Source organism: Oryctolagus cuniculus, chromosome X, assembly GCF_051225735.1.
Source record: "Oryctolagus cuniculus isolate XC-2025 breed Fujian yellow rabbit chromosome X, ASM5122573v1, whole genome shotgun sequence".
NCBI classification, from domain to species: domain Eukaryota; kingdom Metazoa; phylum Chordata; class Mammalia; order Lagomorpha; family Leporidae; genus Oryctolagus; species Oryctolagus cuniculus.
The window spans coordinates 111,184,593-111,206,659 of NC_142888.1; the positions used below are offsets into that span (position 1 = coordinate 111,184,593).

General features: G+C 42.9%; 1 protein-coding gene across 2 annotated transcripts in view; it reads right to left on the bottom strand.

Moving 5' to 3' along the window:
• GPC3 (glypican 3) overlaps positions 1 to 10,967 on the bottom strand; it is a 450,311-nt gene extending 439,344 nt beyond the window's left edge. Inside the window, exon 1 of one of the 2 annotated variants that reach the window (XM_002720303.6) lies at positions 10,310 to 10,967. In XM_002720303.6, the coding sequence (XP_002720349.1) occupies positions 10,310 to 10,484 (175 nt within the window). In that variant the 5' untranslated portion in view covers positions 10,485 to 10,967. Of the gene's footprint in view, positions 1 to 10,087; positions 10,232 to 10,309 lie in introns of those variants that run through there. The other variant, XM_089324361.1, reaches the window with a different exon arrangement.
• Positions 10,968 to 22,067: the final 11,100 nt, after the last annotated feature.

A 22,067-nucleotide genomic window follows, 5' to 3' on the forward strand; every position in this document is an offset into this window, starting at 1 on the left:
GCAGACCTAAACTACCTCAATGATCAAAGAACTCCTCCAGCCAAGCCTGTTCAAAACTGAACTTACCTGAAAATATGCTCCTGGAGTGGGCATTTTGCCTAGTGATTAAGATACCAGGTAAGATGCCCACATCCCATATTAGAGTACCTAGGTTCAATACTCAGCTATGGCCCCTCCAGCTTCTCACCAGTGTAGATCCTAAGAGGCAGCAGTGGTGGCTTCAAGTATTTGGATTCTGGCTACCCACATGGGAAAGCTGGATTGAGCTCCCGGCTCCTAGCTTTAGCCCAGTCAAGCCCTGGTCATTGCAGGCATTTAGGGAGTTATTCAGGAGACAAGAAAGCACTCACTTGTATGCTCACTCACTTGCTTTGGGTCTCTGTCTCTCTCTCTCTCTAACTTCAAATAAATGCATAAAATATGGCCCTAGATTTTACTCATTTATTCAAAAAATATTTACTGAGCACCGATTATGTGTCATGGTCCCACACCCAGAAAAATGAGAGGTTCTAACTATTCCTTCTGTCTTCATATCTGGTCACTAACTCATGTCTTCTCTACTTCCTCTGCTCTCTCAAGCTTAGCTTTTATTCTGTTTACTAGTCCCTTGCTTCCTCACCTGCATTGCTCAAATTCCCTGCCACTACTCACTTTCTAGTCATCTCCATTTTTCCCTTCTTAAAATGTTTTTATGGCTCCTCATCATCCTTGGATACAACTCAAACTCCTCAGCATATTACCCATCTACTTTTCTAGTTCATCTTCCCTCCACTTACCCATCTGTCCTCCAAGCTAAATATCTCCATCCCAATAAACGTGTATTTTGTCTCCTAACTCTGCACCTTCTACACACCCCTTACATAACAGCCCTCTTAAGGCAACTGTGCATCAGCCAGACCCCTACATGGTACCCAGCTCTATGGCAGCCTTGACACCCATGGTTTTGTTTGCCTTGTTTGGCTCTCTCACTAGGCAGGAAGCTCCTTGGTGGCAGTGATTTTATCTCATTCATTAGTTCCTAGTTCCGTACCTGCTATGGAATCCATGCTCAAAAAATATTGGTCTAAATCAAAACTGAATTAAAAGCTTTCTCTGCATATGCTTGCAGAGAGAAAGCATATCAAGATCATCATTAGTGAGTTTCTTTTCTGTGAATTTCCATCTGTCTTCCAAAACAGAGAAATGTGGCCCTCGATACAATCATTACATGAAACCTAACTTGCAAAGTACCTCCTGGGTCACATTCTCATTTCTATGGAGCTCAACAAGCCATGAATCCAGTGTATGGATTCACAATGTGGGTTGACTATCACTACTTAACGAGTATCACATTTCTGTATTGCGGGAAATGATGGAACTTGGTAAGTAAGCAATAGGTCTATGAAATCAGGGACTATTTGCTCAAACAATTTGGGACCAGTAACACTGAAAATGGTTTATTTGATCTCTGAACAGCTGTACCCCCTAGGTCTTCCAGGTATAAATTCAGCTTATTCTCTGGGTTATTAAAGGTATACACCTGTTGGGACATATGTATGTAATGTATGAGTATACAAATGTATGTGTGTGTGCGCATGTGTGTTGGAACCAAGCATGTATCTGGAACTCAGAAGCTACAAACACTTTAGGATTTACTGCATCATATATACATGAGATGCATGAGAACAAGCTTTCAGAACACAAAGGAAAGACCACCCACTGTTAAGAGTGATAATTAACTTTTAAATAGCTTAAATAATAACTATTGAATACTACTATCAAAATAATATAAACCCCTCTATATCTATGCATACATATAATCTATGAATTTACACTTCAGCTCTCCCACCACCTCTTCAGTCTCTGCTACAAATCAGTATGGACAACAATGCATTTAGGGAATCAGTCATTCTACAATTAGAGACCATCTCAGAATCTCACCGGACAGTGGTAAAGCCCTCTAAACTATGTCTTTAGGTATTCATTCCCACTAATTACTCAATTTATTAACAACTGGGCAAGGCACTCTACTCACATTAAAGGATGTCATGAGGAATCAAATATGGCTCCTGCATTCAATGAGCGTAGAGTATAGATGAGGCCATGAATAAGCTATGTATTTCAAAAACCATGGACAGTGAGTAAGCAGAAGTACAGATAAATTATTTCTGGGAACCAAACGCGATTTGGGTATCCCTCTGTATTAGCTCTGCACACATGACAATTTCCATATTCAAATGCTTCCCATCTGTTATGTGCCATTTAACTTTCTAATTTATAGCAAAATGTTTTCCAATCTTTTCTGTCAGTGATGTTCCAGATAACTTTCTGATCTATACCACAGTGAGAGTATTTAATCACCTGCCTATATCTGTCACTTGAACTCCTGCTCTCTTGACCATGCTTCCCTCAGCTTCAATCATTCAATCCAAAATTTGACAAAGAGGAATGGAGAAGCCCAGGATGTGATGATACTGTATGTGCTAACACGAACGCGCAGAGTTTGAGAGAGAGAACCGTAACTAAGGATGATAGTATGCAAATAGATTTACAATATTTCTTTCCAAATGATCATCTTCTCTTTCTTTTCTACCCTCTTCCCTATCTGGCCTCTACTTAAAAGAACCGCTTGATGGATCATCCCTAGCCAAATAATTGAAAGTTTGGCCTAATCCATATAGAAATTAAGAGAATTCTCATGAGGGCCTTTACCCTACTCAAATGAAATATCCATAGCTATGTCCTTTTCTTATTTTTAGGTTTTTTTTTTTTTTTTTTTTGAGAGAGAGAGAGAGAGAGAATGCTCCCATCCACAAGTTCACTCCCCAAATGCCCACAACAGCCAGGTCTGGGCAGGGCCAAAGTCAGGAGCTGGGGATACAATGCAGGTCTCACGTGTAGGTAACAGGAACCTAATTTCTTGAGCCATCACTACTGCTTCCCAGGGTCCACATTAGCAGGAAGTTGAAGTCAGGAGTCAGAACTGAGAATAGGACCCAGGTCCTCAGGTACAGAACATGGTGTATTAGTTGTCAGATTAAATGTCAGTCCTGGATTATGTCATTTTAAATGTACATTTATGAAGCCTGATGTCACAGGTAAAAATACCAAACAGTAGGAAAAACTTACATATATTCAGTATATGCTTCTGTAGCTGACACCAAATTGCTTTACTTTCACAAACCTAAACACCACATATCTGTAAAGTGAAGACAGCTATATATACTTATATATGTGTGTGCATAACCTTAATTTACCATTAAGTTACATAGAATAAAATTGGAAATGGACACAAAAGACTTACCTTTTGTAAGACTTGGCTAGTCTACTTCATTCAGGAAGTTATAGTGCAGCCAAATGAAATAAAATACCCTTTATCACTTACCTATAGACAACAAATGGAGTTCTGATCTGAAAAGTATTAACTTTTCTTAGAAACCTTAGTAAATCAGTAAAAACAGATCAATAGTAAAATATTGGTTTACGGAAATCTTATGTTTGTAATACATTTATAATCCCATTCATTTAGTCTACAAATACATTTAGTCTCTATTATCTGTACAATGGATACAATTATGAGTAAAATACAGCTTCTAACCTCCAGGAGATCACAGTCTAATGGGGAAGATATAAATTGTTACGAGCATGTACCTTAAAGTTGCCATAATCAGGGCTTCTAATTTTCCAGTAATAATCTTATTTTCAAAGGCAATTAAAATTTTACTCTCAAATTCTGCCTTCTCAATTAGTAAGAAATAAATGCATGATTCATTCTGGAAACTTTGAAAAATACAAAATATTTTCAAAATCATCACTTCTGAGAAACGTATCTCTTTCAACCTTCAAGCAGATGCATGGAATACAGTGGGTGGAGGTTTCTTTTATAATGGCTTTGACTTGCCTGTCTCTTCTTACTGCTACTTTCGCTTGTATTTTATCTCCCTTCCTATCAATTATTTATCAATATCAGCCTATTAAGTACAGTTCAAATAATTTAGCAGATTTACTAACTTAGTATAAAAATACAATTTCAGCTATAAGTAATTAACTGTTCAGAACACTAGCAATGCATTTTGGTCCTAACATTGACTCCCTTTATGTTCATGAAGAAAAATACAAAAGTCTCAAATGAGGCTTTGTCCAGCTATACATAAAGAGAAGTAAAAGTGAAAACGCCTTTCTTCATAATAAATCTGGACTCATTTTTGCTTAAAAATGGCGAACAATATTTCAAAATATCAGGACTTAGATAACTGATCTTTAACTGGCCTAATTTGAAGTATGGCACTAAATCTCCTTTTACTTTCTATATTCAACAAGATATTCAAGAATTTAATGATCCAGTGAACATCACCCCCCCACACACACAAATTTCAAAATGCACATTTTCTCTAATATTCCCACCTTTACCTTGGTTTCCGAATCACATTTCCCCTATCATTATATCGCAAAGGTAAATTCCCACTCCTCTATGCTGTCTCTAAAGCCAGCCTGGGGCTCATGACTTGCCGTCTATTTTCTGATACTCATTTCTTAATGGAGTGCTGGGGATCCTGTTTCAAGCCAGACAATTTGCTAAATATGGGCAGATGAACAGGGGATTTTTCTCCTCACACTTCCCATTAGACCCTACATTACCAAAACCATCAAACCTATTTACAAGTTTGTCTTAGGGCTAAATAGACACTGGCTTCTGGAATGGTCTCTTGAATGGAGCCTATACATGAATTTTGACCTGGGTTACAGAAACCTGGATAGTACATCAACAGGTCTGTGCATGTGTTATATTTCAACTCCAAATATGGTAATATCACCATTAGCGAGAAAGGTCTAGCTGACGTTAAATCAAACATGACTTGATTTAAGGGATGTCCTACAATTTATGTGCTGTAACAGTTGAACTTTAATGATACTAAGCCAGTCATAACAATGCTGCTGATTTCTTTGGGCACTCAACCACCCGAGAGTGAGAGTTGCCAGCTAACTGAAGCAAGCCTGTGTCCATCCTTAGTCGAAATATATGTAACCTAAAAAGTTGGTACACACACCCCAGTAATGTACCACAACAATTAGGAGTTAGGCTTTTAAAATAGGAATTACAACATATAGCTTGAGAAAGCTTGGGAAGGATAGGTGTTTGGTACAGTGGTTAAGCCACCGACTGGGATGCCCACATCCCATATCAGAAAGACTGAGTTCCAGTTCTGGCTTTGCTTCTAATTCCAGCTCCCTGTTAATGTGAAGGAGGCAGCAAGTGGTGGCTCAAGTTCTTGGATCCCTGCCAACCATGTGAAAGACCTGGATTGAGTTCTCTCCCTCTCCTTGCTGTTGCAGACATTTGGGGAGTGAACCAGAGGACAGGAGACATCTCTCTGTCTCTCACTTTGCTTTTCTTCTCTGTCTCTGCCTGCCTGTTTCTATGCTTTTCCAATAAAATAAACCAATAATTTTTAAAAAGAAAACTCGTGAGACTTCATAGAGTTCATAAAGATCTAGAAATCCTATTTTCATCACTTATTTACTAAACGCTGTATGGCGGTCTTAACATTGTGCTGAATACTGCTAACACACAGTGCTTTCCCTTTAAGAATCTTATAATCTAAAACATACAAATAACCATATGCAGAAAAAAAACCAGAGATCAGAGTAAAAGGAAGCATTCACAAAAATGTACAAATTCAGCATGCCAGAACTTTTTCAGTTGAGCAACATGATCCCCAGTGAAATTCTTTCCAAATGATGTATCGTGTGCACAAGTTATAAGTGATTATCTTCAATTTTCTTAGAAATGAGTAATAAGATACCTCTTAAGACCCATGCTTTTGTATATGCATCAAACACTAAAGTTGGCATGGTCATTGATAGCTGCCATTTAAGGAGAAAACATTTCTGTCTTGTCTCATACCAGACAAATCCAGGACTCTTTTCTCCCAGGTTGGTAATAAGCAGCCTTTTTTCTAGGCTACAGTGAACAGCAAACATTGCAACTCTAAAGATGGAAGGAGCAGAATGCTCAAAAATATTGCATCAAAATATTGGATACAACCTACCTACTAGGCCATAAGAAAAAGCACATTGCAAAACTGACACCATCTGTGTCATGCAGCATTCATTCAAATCTTCTGTCTGTATTTCCTAATGCTTACAAAATGGAATTTGCTCCAAGAATTAAGAAAATTCTTTTTAAGATGGCAGCCCTATTAAGACACTTCTCCCTATCTCCCACTTCATCTCTTGAGTTCTTTTCCCTTGCCCAGGCTCGCTATTGTGACCATTTCAGCCAATTTCCTGGAGGTATTTTCTAGCCCTTTTCACCCTATTTAATCCTACATGTTTCCTGGGAAGCCTGTTTGCTCCCTCACTAGACTGTGAGCTGCTTGACAAAAGGGACTGTGCCTCACTCAGCTCTGCAACCCCACCACCTAATACAGAGCCAGCCAAGGAGTGGAAAGTCATAGACTCCTTTCAGGCCAAGGTGCCCCACCAATCACCAGCCATCCCTACCTTCAGATGGATAGCTTCTTCTAAGCACATCTCACTACCAGTATGAGGATTAGCATAATAGTATATTTTCAGGCCACGTCAGGAAGAATTCCCTAAAATGTTTCATTAGCATACAATAGAACAACTTTTTCAAAGTTTTAACAACTCACCTGCTAACCCAACGATCTAGTACAATCTCAGAGGAAAGAAAACCCTCCTACACATCACTTCTTATTCTGTCTATAAACACCGAGACCGCTGAATACTTGAAACTAATTGGGGAACCACAGCTGGCAACCCAGTTACGGTTGCTAGTTCTCACACTTAAAAAAAAATACCAAGCTCTTTGTTTTGAGAATGCTGTTTTTTTTTTTTTAATGTTGTTTCATCTATTTCAAGAAACTCCAAGTGGATTTTGGCTCTTCAAAGCTGCCTTTTACCCGTAGGGGCATTTGGCCTTGTGGATTTGTTCTTGCACTTTCCAAGGCCCTCCAAGGCCCTCCAAGGCCCTCCAAGGCAAGATCCCCCAATCTTTTGGGAGTTGCAACATTAGTAAGGTTTGTTTGATTTTCTCATTCCCATCCATCCTCTACACCCCCACCCCCCACAAAAGTGGTGTATGGCATTCATAAAGTGAATTACACTTGATTTTTGTTTGGAGGAATTTTTTTTCAGACTTCTGTAACATTCCCTTGAGACAATTGGAAACATCATTGTCTGATTACTAGCTCACTTCCCTTGCCTAAAATTGTATCCATTCTTGATTGCGCCTGTGGGTAGGTTAGGCAAAACAAAATAAACATCTAGACTTATGAGCTCATTGGCTTTTTTTCTGAATTTTTCTAAATTAAATAAGGGCAAAAGAGCTGCACTGAAAGTCAGTTAATATGGATTTTTCTGCCAAATGCTAACTCTGTGCGCCTGGTTTCCATCTGTGTTGCTTTCCAAGTTACAAATCCCTGGGAAAAAAAAGAAGAGTAGGGTATGAAGAGATCTATGGATTTTGGGGACATGCTATTTAGAATTGCTATCTTGCATCTTTGAACAGTCTGAAAGAAATGGGAACATCAGATTGTAAAGCTTTAGATCAGCTTTGTGGAAGTCTAGTGTAGTCCTTCAGCACCAGTGATTTATTTTTTAGGCTAGCTGATTTCAAATGCCATTTAGTCTCATCCATATTAGCATAAGAAATGTACCTTATCCACTCTAACCCAATTCTGCTAATGGCCGAAGTTAGCAGTCAATCCAAAATGCTCCCCGTGTAAGTGAAACAAGACATTCTGGAGAATTTCGCCTTACTGTGAAGGATACTCATTTTATCTGGGACAAAGAAAGCTTTAATGCAGTTAATACAGTGCAGCAGACAAGCTGAACATGACTTAAAATATAGATGGGGGGGGGAGTCCAGCGGTCATCATGATGGTTCATAACTATCAAATAATTTGCAGCTCTCTTTCAATTTCCAACCACTGAATGACAGCAGCAAATTACACATTAATTCATTTTGAAATTATGCACTTGGCATTGTATTTAGTCTGCCATTATCATCTCTTCTGTGAAATACTGATGAGCTCTTTCCAGACCCGGACTTGAGGATTTGCACCATGTTTGCCCTATCTGGAGTGACCATATTTGTCCAACGAAAGTTCAACACACATGGTTTCCAGGCAGAACAGAGTATTGGAAATCTGCACTGCCCCCCAGAACATCCAAGATATGTGGGTATCGCCATATTTGTAGTTGGGCTTTGCTCCAATGAGAGTCAGGATACTGGCTGCCATGTGTACTCAACAGTTTGTTAAACAGAACTAGAGCGGGCAATGCTGGCTTTTAGATGCGGAACACCCTTGAAAAGTGATTTCTTCTACAGAGTTTTCAGAACAGTAGAGGGAAATGAAAAAAAAAAAAAAAGCTGTATTGCAAGTCCCCGTTCTCTGTTAGTATAGCCATCCCTAGGCGCAGAGTAAGGGCGGGAGAGAGGAAGCCCAGGCCAAATCACATACACACAGTGTGTGGGCCCTCCCAATACTTTTATACAGATGCTGCAAAGAGGCAGGCAGCCAGAAGGCTGGGGGGAGGGGGGAGGGGAAGTGTGCGTGTGTGTGTGTGTAGAGAAGAGGGTTACTAAATGACTTATCTGCACTTTCCTCTGGTGTTTTTGGCTTTTAAGTGCTACCTTTACTCCCTGACCGGGAATCAGCCAAATGTGGCCCCAACCCCAACCTCAGACCCATTCATTTTGTAGGGGTTCGGTTGGTGAGGACCAATTTTTATATTATCAACAAAAGCATGTTCCCAGACCTTAGCAATCTAATTACCATGGCACTTGCACTTCGCCTGTTGTTTCAGCTTTGTAGAACTGATTCATAGGTTGCCCCTCACAGCTCCTGCACACGCCCACGTGGTACGTTTTTAACACTCAACAGCGGAAGAGGTAGTTCTACCCTCCCTTATAATGGTATCCTGCGAAGCAATATTTAACATATGCGCAAATGCATTTCAGTCCCCCAAAAGGGTGACCAATTACCTTTGCAGAACTAAACAGCAGGCTCATTCGGCTCTTTTCATCAACCTAAAGAAAAGGCTGAGGGCGCGCTGGCTGCCTAGGTAACCTCCTGCCAGTGAACGCCCGCTGGCAGCGCCCACGGGGCGCGCATCCACATTCACAACTTGGTCCAAGCGTCAGGCCCGCCTCCCTGACTTGTTGAGAGCCACGGTTTAGCGAAGGCTGCTCCCCGATCCCTCGGACGCGGGACGCGCACCTCGGCTTACTGCCGAGGGGTCCGTTAGAGACCCGGGAGACCACAAACGTCTTGTTTCCGAACAGAGTCAGCTGTTTCTTCTGAGCGCACCTCGGAGGAATTAACCTCCTGGAAACCGACTCTTCCGGCCTGCATTGTCAAGTGTAGCGAGTTCTCCTAATTGGATTCTAAGGCAGGCGTTGTTGGAATTGTCCAAATGCTGGACAATCACAGAAGACCATTAATATTCATCTGTTGACAGCGGCAGCCCCCGGTTAAGGTTAAAATATGCCCTTATGGCACGATCTGATTGTGCAGAACAAAAGGCAGGCGTTCAGAAACTTTCCTCCACCTAAAACCATCTCCCCTTCAGGGTCCAGCCTGTCAAGGAGGCAGATGAACCTGGGAGGGGGGAGGATTTCAATCATCTTTAGACTCCTACTCCTTGGGCCAGAAGCACCGGTGTGGAAGCATTTTATCAACCTGCACCAGGGACTCTGTTTTAAAGGAAAAGGTTCAGTCCTCCTCTTTTGGGGGACCTTCCCACTCAAAAGTTTCCCTCCGCGTGTCTTCCCCCGCCACTGCGGATTCGGAGATCTGACCTCAACTTCGCCTGCACTTGGGGCCATGAGCCCTGGGAACTCAAGCTGGAGTACGAAAGGCGTGAGGGCAGCGGTGGGGAAAGGATGGTTGGACTGCGGTCCAGCTAAGGTTGAAATTCTGACATGTACGTGCGAACAAATTCCCGAGGCACCGGCTCGGTTGTGGGGCGCGCCAGTTCGCTGAGGCCCGGGGAAATAGCGCCCACCTTCCCGCCCTCCAAAAAAAAAACGGGGGGGGGGCTCTCAGCAGCAGGCGATCCCCGCGGTTCCTCCCGCTCTCACCTTCCCTGACAGCAGCGTGAGCCCGGGAGATGCAGACACCGTCCATGCTTCCCCTCCCTCATTAGACCCAGCTGGTTCGACTCAGCGATCACTCCTGGGTGCCCAGCGGCAAAGGCGCACGACCACGGCTCCGCGGGGCTAGCTTGCTTGGGAGGGTGCAACCACCATGCGCCCTGTGGCTCCCGGCTGGGAGCGGAGAATGCACCTCAGCCCCCTACTCACCTGGCACGGGGGTTTCGGGAACCCACTTGAGTCCGGGCTGCAGTCTCTGGAAAAAGGAGCGGACCTGGTGACAGGTGGCGTCCGGCGGCGGCGGCGGGGGCTGCGCTTGTCCTGGGGAGCCCAAGCTGAGCAGCATCGCCACCACCAAGCACGCGGTGCGCACGGTCCCGGCCATCCTGCTTCGCCGGGAGCTAGGAGAGCGGTGAGAGGGTGGCAGCAGGAGCGGGAGCAGTCCCAGGACGCGGCAAGCCTGGCAGTGGCCCTGAGGAGCGAGAGACTAGCCGCTAACCAGCCTCTGCAAAAGTTTCCTCGCAGCTACCTGGGCGCTGGGCGAGGGCGGGAACGGCTGGGCTGCGCGAGGCGGGGCGGGGCTGACCGGGGTAGGGCGGGGCGAGGAGGAACAGGGCGGGGCGAACGGAGCGCGCGGCCGGCCCCGGGGTCGGGGGTTGGGGGGAAGAGGGGGCGGTCGTGCCGCGGTTAGCTTGCGGGCTAAAGGGCCGCGGCTCAGAGCACGGCGGGGACGACTCGGGGGCCGCGACGCGGGGACCAAGCGGGGCGGCGGCGCGAGAGGACGGTACGGAGCGCGTGCGGTAGCTCCCTGCAGCCCAGCGCAGCTGCCCGCTCGCCGGCGCTCTACACAGGGCGCTCTGGCATAACTACTGCAGAGGGGCTGCAGGCTCGCGCGCGCTGATTGGCTTCCCGGCAGCCGTCCCTTCTGACTGGCTCTGGGAGAAGTTCCCCAGCCTCACTCCTCCTTCCCGCCGCTCATTGGCCTACAGCCGGGAGGGCTTTTCCCTTCAGGGTTTTTGCAACCTCTCCATCCTTCCCTTGGGCTGGGTGGGGGTCCCTGGCTGAAGCACACCACTGCTTTATCACGAGCCCTCTCCAGGTCCGGCCCAGCTCGTCTCTGGCCAGCAGAGCCACACAGGGTGTCCCTTCTCCAAGCAAAATCCACCTCTTCATCCTGCTCGCTGAGGCGCTTCCCGCGAACCGTTTGCCCAACTCGGCTCTGGCCCGGTTCTCATAGCCAGCCCACAAATACTGACGTTCAGACGCAGCTGGGGCCGCTCGGAATTTCACAGCCTGCCTCCTGTTGGATTAGTGTACCTAAAAAGTCTGGAAGTGTTAAGTTTGTGTCAATAAAACCACATAAAGTCAGAGAAAACACTCGCTCCCCCAAGATGTGAAATGAAGGGATCTCCAGCAGGACAGTCCCGGATGACCCTTAATGAAGCAAAGCGCTACCGGGCAAGAACGAAATCACCTGGGGCTGGAAGCCAGCCTAAATCGCTAGAAAATCATGTCACACAGCAAATTCTCAGAGCTGGAGCTCGCTGGTTTCCGAGGCGGAGTAGAAGGCGGTTTGAAAAGTCTCCTGGACTCAAATCCCCACCTTTCCTGCTGAAATTTCACAGTTAACGACCCAGTTCTTTGAGACCCAAATACCTGTCATAGGAGGGATTCCTGTAATCATCATTTAGGTGCTCTTACCTACGATGCTAAGGGTAATTCTTTTTATGAATGTACACACGCACACACATGCACACCTTAGCAGAGTGGCTTACACACCATTGGAACTCAATCAGTGCTTGTATGAGGACATGATCTAACACCTTAGTGTGAATTAGTTTATCTGATTACAGGGTTTTTTTTTTCTTTTTTTTAGGACCTGGGAGAAAGTAGACTTTAAGACTCAAAAAAGAGAAAAAGGAGAACCTCGGCACCAGGAATTGGATGGGGGTGAGGGCGAGGGTGGGGGGACCGTGCTAGGCTAGGAAAGAGAAGTCTATCCCAGGACTTGTGAGGTGAGAAGAGGAGCCAAAGAAGAGGAAGTTCACTGAGGAGTGGATTCATTGATGTATTCCTTCATTCATTAACAAATATTGTGCCAGACACTGTGGGATACAGACAATGGAGATACCCAGTTTAACCTATGGTACCTCACCTCAAACAGCTACAAGCTTCATGAGCACCATAGCCACACACAATGTGAATGCAATGTGTGTTAAGTGCTAAGAGTCCCAAAGAATCAGAGGGTGGATCAGAGAAAGCATCCCAGGAGAGGTGATACCCTAAACTCAGACTTGAAAGACCAGTAGGAGTTGAGGTGAGAAAAGGGTTGGGGGGCAGGGTTGCCTATGCAAAGGAAGCAGTGTGAACAAAGACACCAGGGAGGGCCTAGGTGGCCCAGTTGCAGGGGGAGAGGTTTAAGTGATGATTTCAGGCCGGGAAGTTAGAAGAAGTGAGGCCGACAGAGGTAAGCAAGGGCCAGATTACAAAGAGTCTGGAAGGTATGCAGAGGAGCCTGAGGAACCACTTAAGGCAACTTTAAGCAGAGGGGGTGGTGAGTTCATATTTGTCTTATTAAATTATCTCTGTAGCAGCAATTGTGGAGAACGGTTTGGAGAAGGAACAGGATCAGAAGCAAGGAGACCAGTTAAGAGGCTGTGAAAATAACTGAGACAAGAAATGACAAAGCCGTGTGGCAGAGGAGATTTAGAAAGGAAAAAAAGAACTATGAGATCTTTAGGACATAGAATTAAAAGGGCATAGTGACCTAGTACGTATTGGGGGGATGGGAAAGGAGTCAGGGATGGAGGGCTCATTCACTCTTTTTTTTTTTTTTTTCAACAAACATTTGAGTGCCGCCTATGTATCTGGCATTCTTCTCCTACTTCATAATTTTGCCTGGGGCTAGGCCTGCGCCTGGATTGAACATTTGACAAATGACATATCCACTTTAAAAGAAACACCAATTAAGAGTCATAATTTGGCTGGTGAGTTTGATATGTTCCACCTGTGGAGCCCTGTGACCAAAGGGCAGATTGGAAGGCAAGCATTGATTGAATTTCGTGACCTCACAGAGGAAGACATGACCTCCCATAAATTCATGATCTTCCAGAGCTCATGCAACTAACTACAAAGGCAACAGTTGTTTTCAACTACTGGGTGCTGAGTACCTGCAAAAGGGGGGACTGTGACTTATTTTTAATACATGCTTTTATATCTAATGCAGTTTGTGTGAGTCAGGGCGGTGCTTCCCAAAGAGAGGGGTGTGAATCCCTGGTTGCGGTGAAGTGCACCAATGAAAGTTTGGGTTCTTATGTTAATAAATATTTCTTTTCATGGGGGTTGGAGATATTTAACTAGTGCATCCAGCCCCTGTTTTTGTTCGGACAAAATTAAGTAACTAGTGCTGTGATACATTTATTTTGATAAAAACATGAGCCGATTTAAAGAGAACCATCAGATAGTACTGGGAAGATGAAGATACAGCAAAAATGTGTGTAGTAATATATGAAGGACAAGCATTTGGGCTCGGTCACAGGCAACTGGCCCTGAGGTTTTGTAAAATATTTCTTTGGCCTGAAGCTTCTTCTGTTCCCTCTGCTAGCAAGCTACCTCAGGGCTTTTAGCCAACCTAAGGTAGGCGTCAATAAAATGTGCTGGGCTTACGGAGTGCTTCAGTTTTTATAAAAGCCACTCATAGACGTTCTAACCTCCCAGCGCCTAGGCAAGGAGTCTGACAGGGGAACCTCAGGCCCTGGAGCAGGCATTGAGGGAGAAGGTTTTGGTCTCAAAGTCCCCAGAATGCCAAAGGCAGCTGCTCGCTCCACCTCCGCAGTGACATGGAATTTTACTGATGAAAATCCAGTTAACCAAAGTATAAAATCTGTTATGTTGTATACTATATACTGCCCAGATGGATGACTGCGAATTAAGACTGTTTTCCTTTTTTCTCTTTTACATAAACAACCATCTTATCTTTCAAAGCTGCCTTCCTCGTGTTAGAAGTCGGGCCAGTGACTCATGCTTACTCTTCATGTAGAAGAGACAAAGAGAAACAGTCTAGAAACACAAGAGGCTGTGCTGGTTGAACCAGGGCTCACTTTTCCACTGTTCCTGGTCCTGTGCTTGGAGGCTCGGTTGGAAGCATTTAGGTAACTCCACTGAGTTCCGTTTTCCTCTTTGGACCCCAGAGGAAGGTTACCTAGCACAGCGGGCCCAGAAGAACTTTTCTTCACCTTTTGCTTCTAGTCCCCAGTTTGAAAGAATTCGAGAATTCCCAGCTGTAGCCAGCAGCTATTATCTCGCTCTAGCTGGGAGGAGAGTCTGATTCCGTGGCTCCAAAAGCAGCATAAATCAAGTTTTCTGGGAGAGGGTTAAGAAAGGGTGCTCAACAGCTGCCGCCATGGGAGGAGCTCGTACACAGCCGTGCACATGGCCACACACGCACTCATTGTTTGTCTTGGGCCCAGTTCCCTTTGCGCCCCCCCCCCCCCCGCCCCAGGTGATGGTCCTCTCTTCCCAGCCCATTCAGGTACACATCTCTTCTGCTCTTAAGCCGGCTCTCAAAACCGGCTTGCAGAGAGGAAACTTGAAAACTCATCGGCTCACAGTGTGTATGGTTGAGAGGATATCATGGGGCTGCCCACCCAGGGGTAGGAGCATTTCAACAGGGATCAAAGCCTTAAACTAAAGGAACAGAACTCTCCAAACTGTGGAATTCCAGGCATCTGCCAGTGGGAAGGGAGTGTTTAAACTGAGGGGCAATGAGGCCTTTTTTGGTGCACCTGAAATCACATCATATAGACAGTTGCTTATATGTGAGACTGGTGCTGCCCACAGTCAACACCTCCCGAGCCACACCTCCGCACTCGATGGCACACAGCCACTTTGTCTCCCCTTCTCTTACAGTGTATGACTCCTTTGTAGGGCAGAGGGGAGGGGAGGCGCCAGGCTCACGGATCCCAATTCTCCCACATGTATAAGCTATGATCAGAGAATGAATTATGGTCTTTTGGGAAAGAGTGTTCATTCATTCATCCCAGCCAGCGGGGCCAGTGCAATGTAAATGGTAACTTTGTAAGTTGAAAGACTTAAAGCCATTTTGCAAATTGCATAATAATCCCAGGCAGAACTTGGCTCCGTGTGTATGGAAAATTAATAGACCCGGCTGAGATGCTTGCCTTACCAGTTGTGGATGGATAGCCTCGCCTCAGAACAGGGACCATGCGTTGCCCTCACTAAATCCACAAAATATACTGCGGTTCTTGTAAGGCAAAGTCCAAGGCTTGACAAAAACTATTGAAGTTTTTTATTTGTAGCATCATGTTGATTACTACAAATAAAATTTATTCTATTCAGTCTTTCTTTGTATAAAGCATATTGATCTAGATTCTGAACATATTTCTTGTACCCCTGAGCCATTGATTTTTTGTTTTTTTCTGATTGGGCATATATATATAATGTGTGCCTCTTGCATAAGATACTTGGTTTTCTATAAAAATGTAAGGGGGGGCAGATAGTGTGGTGGTCTACTGGATTAAACCACCACTTGGGACACCCACATGTCAGAGTGCCTTGTTCTAGTCATGGCTACTCCATGCTTCTGATTCAGCTTCCTGCTAATGCATCTGGGAGTCAGCAGATGATGATCCAAGTACTTGGGTGCTTGCCACACATATGGGAAACCCGGATGGAGTTCCTTCCTCCTGGTTTTGGCCTGGCCCAGCCCTGGCTATTGGAGAATTTGGGGGAGTGAACCAGTATATGAGAAACCTCCCAGTCTCTCTTTCTGTCACTCTGCCTTTCAAATTAAAAAAAAAAAGAGATATGCAATTTGGTGATTGAGAGTACAGTAGCTTTAAATACAAATGATGGTGAGGATTGGGGGCAGGACTCATATGCCACAGGGCAATTTACACATACTTTGTTTTGCTTCAAATTATTGTGGACCAAAAACCAATAGTCTGAATAATGTATTGATTTTGATACATGTTAGGACCTATGAGGGATTTCACTAAGTTTTTTTCTGAGTCTTTAATGCTTTGGAGCCTGGGTCCCCTATAAACCAACTAACATTTTAAAAGTGACCTGTTTTTTGCTCCCATCAATGACCTTTCCTATTCCCAGCACTATATGGGAGGAAATTAACAGCTACCACTGCAGACAGCAAGTTATACTTTTCATTACCTCTCCTATCCTACTTCCTAAACCCCATCTACAGTCCTAAGTCTTGGGGAATTTCAAAAACAGTGTCTCACAAGCAAAAGCCATCCCTAGCACCACCATCAACTCTCAATGCTGTAAAGGCTGTTCCTTTAAGCAACTGTTTTCTTGAGAAGCTGTATAGTTGGAAGGAGGCAGAGAGCAGTACCAAAACAAGCCATATGCCCCCAACCAGTCTCAGGCTCCACTTGCTGTAGCAACACTTGGCGTGAGCCATCCACTTGCCACATTGTACAGCAAACAGATGTTTACCTGTTTGTCTCCATGATAACCTGAGAGCTTTACATGAACAGACATTCATATTATTTTTTTCAGTATTTCTTCCAGCACCATGCAATTGAAAGTGCAGTTCATGGACAAATGTAAGTAGAAAAATTTGAGTAAGGATTTACAAGCTTTTATAGCATTTTAATATTGCTGCCACATATGAGAGGCATAGTTTAATAAAAGAATTGCTTAAAAGTGATGTTATATTTTGTTTTTTTTTTTCAGTTTCCATATTGGTTCATTTTTATAGATAGCTGTATAATTTCTGTCCACTGATCATACTCATAACCAACACCCAAATTAAAAACAAAACATTTCCAATACCTCAAGATTCCTCACCATTCTGAAAGAGTATATCATTTTAAAGGGGTATGATTCAATGAAGCAATATTTATAACTATATACCATTAACTCACTTTATTGCATTTCCCTAGATATTTGTCCATATGAAATAGGAAATAAAAATAATATAAAATAAATGGATTCTTCACTACAGAGCATTTGCGAAGCATTGCCCTAGCATGTGCATGGTGCTTTGGCCCATAGCGTCAGGAAAGGTTTTTCAATGAAGTTCTGTGATGCTTTTCATTGCAATAAATAAATAAATAAATAAATCCTCACATCCCTATTTATGGAGAGTCCCTAGTAAAATCACAACACATAAAAACTTCCCAATAATAAGTAGCCTATTTGAAGGTAAGTTTGTAGCCAAATGACTTGCTGTATAAAAATTATCACACAAGAACGCTCTCCTTCTTTTGCTCACTTTTACACAGGAAATACTCAAAGGAGACTAAAAGTGGTTTACATGAGATTTTGCATCTCAGAAGATCTCGGTATAAACTAACCTCAATAGCCTTGCTATTTTATCAATTATTTCTCTCCTAATTTATTTCATGTTTCTTGTTATAAATGAAAGAGATACTAGCCTGTGTACCAAAACGTATCTTCTTAGAGCAAGATGATAAGATCCAGAGGGAAGTACTGCTTCCTTGGAATGCCTTCATCTCATCCATCCTTACTACTTGTCAGAAGCATAGCGAGTCTCCCCTGCCATAAATAAATTGCCTGCCATTACTCAGAAGATTTACACTCTGTTGGAAGTCTCCAGTCTTTCTTTAACTCCTGTTAAACTTATGGTTAATACCATATGGTTGGGTAGCAGATTTTTATCTGTTTTTTTTTTAAGTTGTTTCATGTGGGAGTATCCACTCTGACCAAGTAGACTGGAATAATCCAAAAAGCAGAAAACGAGCAGTCAGAAGAGTTAGTTTCTAGTTCTTCGCTGACACCCTGAGCACTGTGAGCCTAGATCACCAATTCACATTTTGGAACCACAGTTTCCTTAACTGTAAATTGAGGATGGTGGACTACATGATCTTTAAGGTTCCTTCTGCTCTGACCATCGGAGGTTCTATGACTGCAAATTTGCCAAGGGAAGAAATTTTATGCTTCTATATCCAGTATCTAGAAGACTGCATACATAGAATACAGTGGGCCCCCGATACATCTTGTTGGATACCTGAATAAATATATACTCAGAACACAGAGCCTAGTGATGATCCCATAGCAGATACTCAAGAAACATTTTTTATTGATGACTGCTCTTCTTAATCAAAAGAATTTAAAACAAGATTAAAATCTAATTTTTCTCAGAATGGGCAGGATAGTAATGCTTGTTATAAGCAATGTTATGAGAGAAGAAATATAAACAGACATACTTCTCTCATATTCATCTCCAGAAATCTGCGTCAGAGATTTAAAAAATTAATTTATTGAAAGTCTTGTATAACTCAGCCTTTTATATTGCTATTTTTTAAGATTGAAAAGTACTAAAGGCAAGAGATTTCATGTCTCTAAATCTCACCATATGGGGATGTAACAGATTATTACATTGTTTGGAAATGAAGGTATCAAACTTTTAGAAGGGTTTATGAATTTTTCTTTATGGAAAAACATGTGTAAATCCCTTCCACAGAAATCTTTTTGAAACGTATTGCATATTTCCCTGCCTTAGTAAAAGCATTTTTGTAATAACAAATCTGTTTATAATATTCAGTTTTTATTATGCTGTGAATAGACAGAGAAGGTAAGACATTGAGCTGAATCTGTATTGGAAAACATCAGAAAACTTTATTTTTTGAGAACAGCAAATCCTTTGAAGTGATTTTTCTCTTGCTTGTTAACACATGACATAGCATGTAGATTGACATAGCACATAGATTCAGCGGTTCCTATGTTAGTCTGCTTTTTGCACAGTGTAACTTTGCAATCAAAAGCTAATGTAGACCTTCTTAGGTTGTTCTTTTGGTTTGAGTACTAGTAACTTCAAGCTCCTAGTCGATTTCAACGCACTGTCTAGTTAACTGCTTTAACTTCTGTTGCAACACTGCGGTCACAAGAGCCAGCACAGTGTTGTGGTGTGGGCATAGGTTCCATAGTGAGGTAGTCCCAAGTCCAAATTCCAACTCTGTTACTTCCTAGCTGAGTGACCTTGGGCAAACGGCCTTATCAGGGTGAGCCTTCACTTACAAAATGAGGATTCAAAATTTAACCTTCTAACGATAACAAGTGTTAGCAAGAATGTGGGGAAACTGCAAACTTTGTGCACTGTTGGTGGGAATATAAGATGGTGGAGCCACTAGGTAAAACAATATGGAGGTCCTTTTAAAAATTAAAACCAGAACTAATGTGGTCCAGCAATCCTATTTTGGGTATTTATCCAAAATCAATTGAAAGAAGCATCTCAAAGACATTTTAGCACTCCCATGTTCACTGCAGCATTATTCACATAGACAAGAAGTAGAAGCAGCCTAAATGACCATCTAGGGATGAATGGATAAAGCAAACGTGCTATATACATACAATGGGATGTTCTTCAACCTTAAAAATCCTGCCATTTGCAACATGGATGAACCCAGATGCATCATGCTGAGTGACACAAAGCTTGTCACAGAAGGACAAATATTGCAAGATTCCACTTATCAAAAATCTCTAAAATGGCCAAATACGGAGAAGCAGAGAGTGGAATGGTAGTTACCAGGAGCTGGGGGAAAGGGAAATAGGACATAAAGTTTCAGTTAGGCAACATGTTATGCTCTAGAGACTTGTTCTACAACATTTTACCTAGAGTCAACAATGCTGTTTTGTACGCTCAAAAATTTGTGAAGTGAGTCTATCTCATGTTAAATGTGTTCTTACAATAATATTAATAAAACTTAAACTTGGTTAAGGAATGGATAGATACATGGATTCACGTGATAACACAAATATGGTACAAAGCTAATTGTAAAATATACGTGGCAGATATATTGGTCTCCACTGTAGAACTGTTTTAGTTCTGTGTATGTTGGGAAAAATAAAACCTCAAGACTTTGAGAGGACATGAGATAATCTACACAAAATATCTTGCACATTGTAAGTATTAAAATCATTGTGTGAACCTGAAGATTCTTTCTTTCCTTTTTAATTATTTTAGAAATACAAGTAAGCTTGCTTTTCTTTTAAAATTTTGTTTTGAAAGGCAGACACAGAGACATGTAGAGACCAACAGATAGAGATTTCCATCTGCTCATTCACTCCCCAAATGCCCACAACAGCCAAGGTTGGACCAGGACAAATCCAGAAGCCAGGGACTCAACTAAGGGCTCCCACATGGGATCCAACTATCTGAGCCCTCATCTGATGCCTCCCAGGGTGTGTATTAGCAGGAACCTGGAATCAGAAACAGAGGTGGGACCCAAACACAGGCACTCCAACATGAGATGTGGGCATTAAAGTTGTGCATTAAACATGATACCAAATGCTCACGCCAGTGTTATTTATTTTAAAGGCCCTAAGAACCATGTTTGTTAATTTCTGCTTGTTTTACATTTGCTTATTTATTTACTACCAGCATTTATTGAACTGTCACTGTGTTCTGAGCACTAGTGATACAGTGATAAGAGAGAAAAATTCTTGTGCCCATGGGCCTTAGCCAGCTTTGTGTGTAACCACCAGGATGATCAGCTATAACTTAGATCTTGTGTTTTTGGCTCTGAGTTCACTGCCTGGTTTGCCAGAATGGCAGATTTGGGGAGTGCCAGATTATCAGAGGTTTGCAGGTCTCTGAGTTAGAAGGTGGCGCACACCCCCAGTGCATCTCCTTTTACTTTACTGTCTTGCCTCCAGCTCATTCTTCAGACTCCCCTTAACACAGGGCCGTGTGGTGGGTGTGAGAGCTCAGTGGTGTTCAGTGATGGCCAGAGTCCAGCCAGAGACCTGCCGCAGGCCCAGGAATTCTCAGACATGATTTGCCTTTCCATTTCCCAGGGCTTAACCTCTGTCGTTTGGCCTCCCCAATTACAATTACATTTCCAGACCTTTTCTTTTTTCCTTACCCTCAATTCCCAGCCTTAGTAATGGCTCGTATTTCCTGGATGTAACTACAGGAGCTCAAATTCACTTCTTAAAAAAAAAGTTTTCAAACTTGAGCTTGCAGCCAGATCTACTCCAGGTTTAAACTTCACAGTCACACTCACATACACTCATATCATTTCTAATTTACTGCTTTATGGAACCATCATGCCATATTTACTTTCCTTTTCCTCTGCTCAATACTAGGCAATGAAGTGACTGCTCTTCAGAGGAAAACAAGCCAGTGAGCTCTTGACAACTAGAAACAATGCTAGCCTCTTTGCTGATAATGTGTGTGTATGGAGGGGAAACCCTTATCCCACATATGGAAGGGAAAGTTCATCTCCCTAGATGTAACTCCTCCTATGGCTAAAAGATCATTTAGTCACATGCAAGCAACTAGACAAGATGATAATGTAAAGCAGGATTCTGTGTGCTTCCAAACCATCTGGGGCTTATCAAATACCCCTGCACCCAAGGATGGAAAACCCCGAGCCAGTTAAAGAGAAAGATCAAAGAATGAAAGATGGAATCGCCTATTGTCCTTTTGCACATTTGCACAGAAGTAGTTCAGTTCTTGACCCCGAGAAGATCGGCAGAGTATCATTCTATAAGCACTATTATAGTCACAGCCTGAAGAAGCCAGGATTCTGAAATCCAAAGATAACGTGTCTGGTGTTCACCTTAGTTTTCTCTCTAACAGAACTCACAGCATTACTTATGGACCCAACGTATTCAGAGTTTCACTGATATTAAAAAATTCTTCATGTCCCAAATTTGTTTTTCCCTGTACTGATAGAGCATTATCAGTAACTCTCAAAACTGAGGCAGTATATCCATTCATAGCATTTTTTTCTTAGAATTTGCTTTAGAGGATTGTTTCCGTCCAAAAAAAATGAGGATTAAAGTAATGGCAACAGATAGTGCAATCTGGGACTCTGATAACTGATTGAGAAGAAAGGATCAAGTTTCCAGGACTACCTAATAACCCTAGTTAAATTATCTCCTTTCATAATCGCTTACATTTGCGATTTCATACTTCTCACATAGGGCTTCCTCAATGCTTATCCAGACTGTTCTTCCC